Consider the following 6234-nt stretch of genomic DNA (forward strand, 5'->3'; position numbering starts at 1 on the left):
ATATGTCATTGATTTTCTTCTTCAGTGCCATCCGTTGAGTAGATTTCTCTACCTCCTTCCTCTTCCTACTCTGGCTGTTGTAATTCATCCTCAGCTCTTGGTTATACTCATGCAGAGTTTCCCTGGAGTTGTAGGACTGTCTTGGTTTCCTTCCATCTTCACTTTCATCAGAAGAACTCGTATAAGCTAAATCCATTTCGTGCTTGACTTTTGAGAGAGGCTGGTAGGGTTTGCAGTCGGTTTGCTCCATGCCTGATTAAGCAAGCTCAGTTTCACGAAAAGAAGGAAGAGCAACTCCTTTAATGTAAGCAGTCCTGTGGTTTACGTTTGTGTTTTCCACTCTCTACTTGCTAGTAAGATAAACTCCACAGTGACTTTGGAAAAGACCCATGGAGGTGTATGTTTACTTCTTCAGTCACCATAAGGCTATGAAGACACAACTTCATTTTTAAAGTGAAATCATCTTTCTAAGATACAATGAGTGTCTAGAAAAATGAAAGAAATGTTTTGTATTTTACCTAGTTCTTAGAAAGCAATGCATTAGATCAATCATTACCTATAAAGAAATGATTGATTAAATGAAACATAAAGGTTACAAATGTAAATGATTAAATAAAGTTTATGGTTCAGAGAACTCTTATTATTCCTTCTCAGGCCAGACATGATCAGATTTCCTGTATCCTTGGGTATATTAAAACTTTATTTCCAATCATCTTGAGACAAGAGCTTTTTAAAAGCAAACTTATAAAATGAAGAATGGCAGTTAGTAGGAGTATAAGCTATGCAATTTAACCACTTCAGTTCAAATTATTTATGTACCCCATTGTAACTGACCTTGAGCAAATTAAATAACTTCAGCTCTATGTGTTCATCTCTCTATCAAAAAGAGTATTAGTAATAGTACCTTGGGTGCCCAGATGGGAGTAGAGCTTGAGACTCTTGATATCAGAGTTTGAGTCCAAGGCCTATGTCAGGTATAGAGATTATTTAAAAATCTTAACAAAGAAAAATAGTACCTGCTTCCTCAGGTATTGTGAGAATGAAATGAAATGGTATATGTAAAGATGCAGTGCCTACTCCATGATAATCACTCACTATATTTTAGTAAGGTTAAAGTTCTACAGCTACATGTTGGGGTACCTGGCTGGCTCAGTTGGTAGAGCATGCAGCTCTTGATCTTGGAGTCATGACTTCAAGATCCACAATGGATATGGGGGCCTACTTTAAAAACAAAAACAAAAACAAAAAACTCTACACGTTAAGTTTTTTGGCATCTTTGATCTGTTTCATCGCAACTATGCAGTAGTACACAAGCCTAATTAAGATTATTCTACATGTACATGTGGATAAAAACAACTAAAAGACCTACTTTATCACTTAATTGTTTCATCTTTTTTTTTTTTTAACGTTTATTTATTTTTGAGACAGAGACAGAGCACGAGCTGGGGAGGGGCAGAGAGAGAGGGAGACACAGAATCCGAAACAGGCTCCGGGCTCTGAGCTGTCAGCACAGAGCCCAATGCGGGGCTTGAACCCACGGACCACGAGATCATGACCTGAGTTGAAGTCGGATGCCTAACAGACTGAGCCACCCAGGTGCCCCTCATCTTTTATTTTTTTTTAAAGTAGGCTCGTGCCCAGTGTGGAGCCCAGCATGGGGCTTGAACTCAAGACCTTGAGAACAAGAGTTGGATGCTTAACTGACTGAGCTACATAGGCACCCCTTAATTGTTTACTCTTAAATTCATTGTGGTTTGTTTATATTACCTTTTTGTTAAGCTTACTGGTATATCTTATCAAAATATAAAATGAATTCCTTAACTTCATAAGCCAAGAATCTAAAGAAGCCTCTCTTTTTTTTTGGTTTTCTACAGGAATCAGTGTGGAATTTCTGTGTTCCTTACGTTCAGATGCAACCATGGAAAGCATTACCGCTTGCTTACATGCATTACAGGCTCTTCTAGATGTTCCTTGGCCCAGGTCTAAAATTGGCAGTGATCAGGTGATTTCTTGTTTTTTTGTTAGGCTTCTGTAGATTTCAAGGAACAGGAATAAAACATGTTCAGGTTACCACAGCAAACAGAAAATGAACGCAGAGAAGTAAAAAGAAAACTAAACTGCTGCACAACTAGGTCTGAAAACTGGACAGCAATTATATTGAGCCAGGAGCAGTCATGCCTCTAACATCAGTTTCTGTCCCTGCTTCTGCACTGATTTCTGCTGTCACCACCTAACCACTCACTCTAGCAGTTCTTGGGTCGAACTTTCAGCAATGATGATGAGAAGGTGCTATGTTTCAGTGTCCAGTATAGTAGCCACCAGTAACATGTGGCATTCCCTCTTTGTATTTTTCTGCTTTGATGCACCCTGTTCTTTGTATACATCTGTATCTTCTATTCCCTTTCCCTAAGAGAGAACCTACTTGGTTCATGTACTTAACGTCTGTTACAGAGTGTTCCCATTGCCTGAGTTCTCCTTCCTGGTTTTTAAAGAGACTACTGGCTAGCCTGTAGGTGGAGTCAGACACTAATACCTAACCCAGTTGTGACCACGATAATAGGACCGCTGTAAAAGTGTGGCATTTCCTTTAACTTATTTCGCAAGAGCAACTATGATTTTTCTCTTTATGTAGGCTGTAATTTAACCTATTAACACTGTTGTTTATTAGTTTTACATTGTTAATCAGCTTCCTACCTGACTTGGATTGTACTTGAATAAATTCTAAACTTTTTGTTCTTGCTTTTTCTGTATGTTAAAACAAGTATAATAATGACAGATTTACTCGTTATTTTCAAAGATGAAGGAAAGCCACTAGAATAAGCACTAGAAAAGTGGAAAATCAGAATATTTGTCCAGTGTAGTTTATTCTTTAGAGAGATAGCCATTGTGTGCTTATTAACTTATCACTTTAAGTGTCCTTCTTCTCCATCCATCTCCTAGCATCCTTTGTTGCCATTACTAGAAAACCTCAGTACAGGTCTGGAAATCTAGATGGCAGCTCTTGAATTCTTTTAGTCACGTTTCTCATCTTTTTTTGGAAGTTTCCCTTACCATGTTCCTGTTTTAGGACCTGTGTAAAAATGATCTTTTGTCATAGTGCCGTATTCTGCAAGATTGGACAAAAACCAATCTGGAGTTGGTTTAAAGTGGAACAAGTATTACTTAACTTTATTGTACCTATACCTTTATTTTTTTGTGAGCAATTTATTATATTCTCTTTTTTAATTTTTTCATGGCATTTAACACTGGTATTTTTAAAAAAGGAAGTATTTGATTTCGACTACAGTTTCCTCTAAATGTTTCCTATGATAGGACTTGGGCATTGAGTTGTTGAATGTACTACATCGAGTAATTCTGACCCGAGAATCACCTTCTGTTCAGTTGGCCTCACTTGAAGTGGTAAGACAGATTATCTGTGCAGCTCAAGAACATGTCAAGGAGAAAAGACGAAGTGCAGAAGGTGAATGTTAACCCATAATGCCAAATTAATCATCTTATTATAATCAAATTAATCAGCATTGTTTTAAACCATTCTTATGTCTGTGTTGTTTTGATAATCTTTTGTGTGTATTACAAATGAAACCTCTCTAGGTATGGCTTTAAGTCCTTTTATTCACGTCTACATGTTAGTTTGGGTATTGTCAGTAGCCAAACTACTATTCCTCAGGAAAATGAGAATTTTAACAAAATCCTAGAAGGGAAGAAAGTATCCCTCATACTGAGTAAGTACTTACTTTATCTGTAAGTGTCTACCAGTGTACACAGAAGTACTGACAATTTCTTTTTAAATGTTTATTTCTTTACTTTGGGAGAGAGTGTGTGAGATCACGAGCAGAGGAGGTCCAGAGAAAGAAGGAGAGAGAGAATCCCAGGCAGGTTCTGCACTTTAAGTGCAACACCCAACACAGGACTCAAGAACCATGAGATCTCTACACCCAGCGTTTGGGCTCAAACTCACAACCCCAAGTTCAAGAGTCACTTGTTCTTCCTCTTGAGCCAGCCAGGTGCCCCATAACTAATGACAGGTTTTTTTTTTTTTTTAATGACTTACTTTTTTGCAAAGTGATTAAATTGTTTATATATAAGTCTAATTTGGTATTGATGAGTTTATCATTTAATATTACATTTGACCACATAAAACAAGAAATCCATCTAACAGTGGATTTAAAACACAAGGACTTTTTCTGTCATCTAAAAGAAGCCCCAGAGTCAGGCAATTCTGGGCCAGTCGGCGCTGGAGCTAGACCTGTTATGTTCACATTCTTCACAGCAAGGTGTTAACCAGACAGTATTTTAAGGCTGAGAGGGTTACCAAGGATTTCTTTGATCCTCTGCAATAAGAAGTCATAATAACGACAACTCCTTTTACCTCTATAACTTTCTCTTTTGGTCTTTAACACCCAAGACTTTAGCCATTTAAATGTTTTACCTACAGCAGAAATGAAATTGCCATCAACCAAAAGCAAAGCACACACAAAGTAATTATTCAACACTTATGTTTTCTGTGTTTTAGTTGATGACGGGGCTGCTGAAAAGGAAACGCTGCCAGAGTTTGGAGAGGGAAAGGACACAGGAGGACTTGTGCCTGGGAAATCTTTGGTTTTTGCAACCCTGGAATTGTGTGTATGCATTCTAGTTAGGCAGCTTCCAGAACTAAATCCTAAATTGACAGGTAGCCCTGGAGTCAAAGCTACCAAGCCACAGGTGCTATCAGAAGATGGAAGCAGATTGGTGACAGCAGCATTAGTTATCCTCTCCGAACTCCCTGCAGTGTGCTCTCCTGAAGGTATGCTGTGGGATGTGATGCTCTTCTTGACTTGGAAAGAGAGAAATGGTTTTAATAAATAAAGGAGATAATGGTCTCCAATCCTTTTCTCATTAAACTAATGTCCACCCAGAGTTTTGGTGGGTAATGTTTTTAATCCTCTAAGATTAACGTTGCAATCTCGTAATTTGTTTTACTAAAAGGGTGAAGGTAAATATAGAGATAACATGTACTATAGACAGGTAATGTTCTTTGGTTGACAGTATTTTTAACCTGTGAGTGGCAATGATTAGCCCTTGGGCTTGTTTTTTTGTTTGTTTTTTTGTTTTTTGTTTCTTTTTTGTTTGTTTTTGGTAAAAAGTACTTAACAGACTTTCCATATCTCAGAAATTTGTAATCAGTTTAGAACATACTTTTAATGTAGTATTTAAGGCCCCATAGAGCTCTGCTGAGTCACTGCCTCTTCCTGATTCCTTCGTGCTCATCCCTATTGTGCTATTGTCCATGGTGTTACTTGATCTGAAGAGTCCCATCCCTTCCCTCCTTTTTTATCATTTGCCTTCCTTTGTAGTTCATATCCAGGCCTATGTCACCTGTAGTGCTTCCCTAAAAACTCCAGCTCATAATGAGTTTTACATTTTCATATGTGTATATGTGTGTATAATGCTGCTTCTATATGTAGATAGGTTTTATGCATCATATAGAGCCATTATCTATAATTGGTTATTACATATAAAGAAGATAAACTTCTATACAAACAAATATGTCTTGTTTCCAATGAAATACTGTATCCTTCAGGAAATTTAGTATAATTGGCACTCAGTGCTTAATAGATTTCTTAATTAGTAAGCATTTTTTTTCTTACACATATCTTGACCACTTATGTGCTGTCTTATTTTTAACATGATTTTCAGCTTCATTTTGAATTAAAACCTATATTCCTTATTCTCAGACACTGCCTTACACCAAGAGTGGCAGAAAAAGTGACTAGCAGAAGATAGGGGATAAAAATACACCATAAGAGGGCTGTTGAGTAGCCTCTGGAAACATAAAATTCACCGTTTTAGTTTTAATCTCCTTCATTTTAAACATAACTATTTAACTCTTAGTGACCATTAAATTTTTAATAATTTGTACTGAGTTGATTGCTACAAATTTCTTTAAAAAAAGAGTTTAATATAAAATAAATTCAGCTGGATAGTAGTGGTGGTTGCGCAACATTGTGAATGTACTTAATGCCACTGAATTGTACACTTTAAAATGGTTAAAATAGGGGCGCCTGGGTGGCTTAGTCGGTTGAGCGTCCGACTTTCGCTTAGGTCATGATCTCGCGGTTCGTGGGTTCGAGCCCCGCGTCGGGCTCTGTGCTGACTGCCAGCTCAGAGCCTGGAGCCTGTTTCAGTCTGTGACTCCCTCTCTCTCTGACCCTCCCCTGCTCACGCTGTCTCTCTCTCTCTCTCCTAGAAATA

At 37.7% G+C, this 6234-nt stretch overlaps 1 protein-coding gene across 7 annotated transcripts in view; it reads left to right on the forward strand.

The window, feature by feature from the left end:
• Positions 1–6234, forward strand: part of HEATR5A (HEAT repeat containing 5A) — a 117430-nt gene that overhangs the window by 92859 nt on the left and 18337 nt on the right. For all 7 annotated transcript variants that reach the window (XM_039247134.1, XM_039247136.1, XM_039247138.1 and 4 more), the window contains 3 exons: positions 1875–2002; positions 3313–3460; positions 4514–4786. In XM_039247134.1, coding sequence (XP_039103065.1) covers positions 1875–2002; positions 3313–3460; positions 4514–4786 — 549 coding nt within the window. The remainder of the gene's footprint in view (positions 1–1874; positions 2003–3312; positions 3461–4513; positions 4787–6234) is intronic.

Source organism: Hyaena hyaena, unplaced genomic scaffold, assembly GCF_003009895.1.
Source record: "Hyaena hyaena isolate Hyena2069 unplaced genomic scaffold, ASM300989v1 scaffold_291, whole genome shotgun sequence".
Classification (NCBI taxonomy): domain Eukaryota; kingdom Metazoa; phylum Chordata; class Mammalia; order Carnivora; family Hyaenidae; genus Hyaena; species Hyaena hyaena.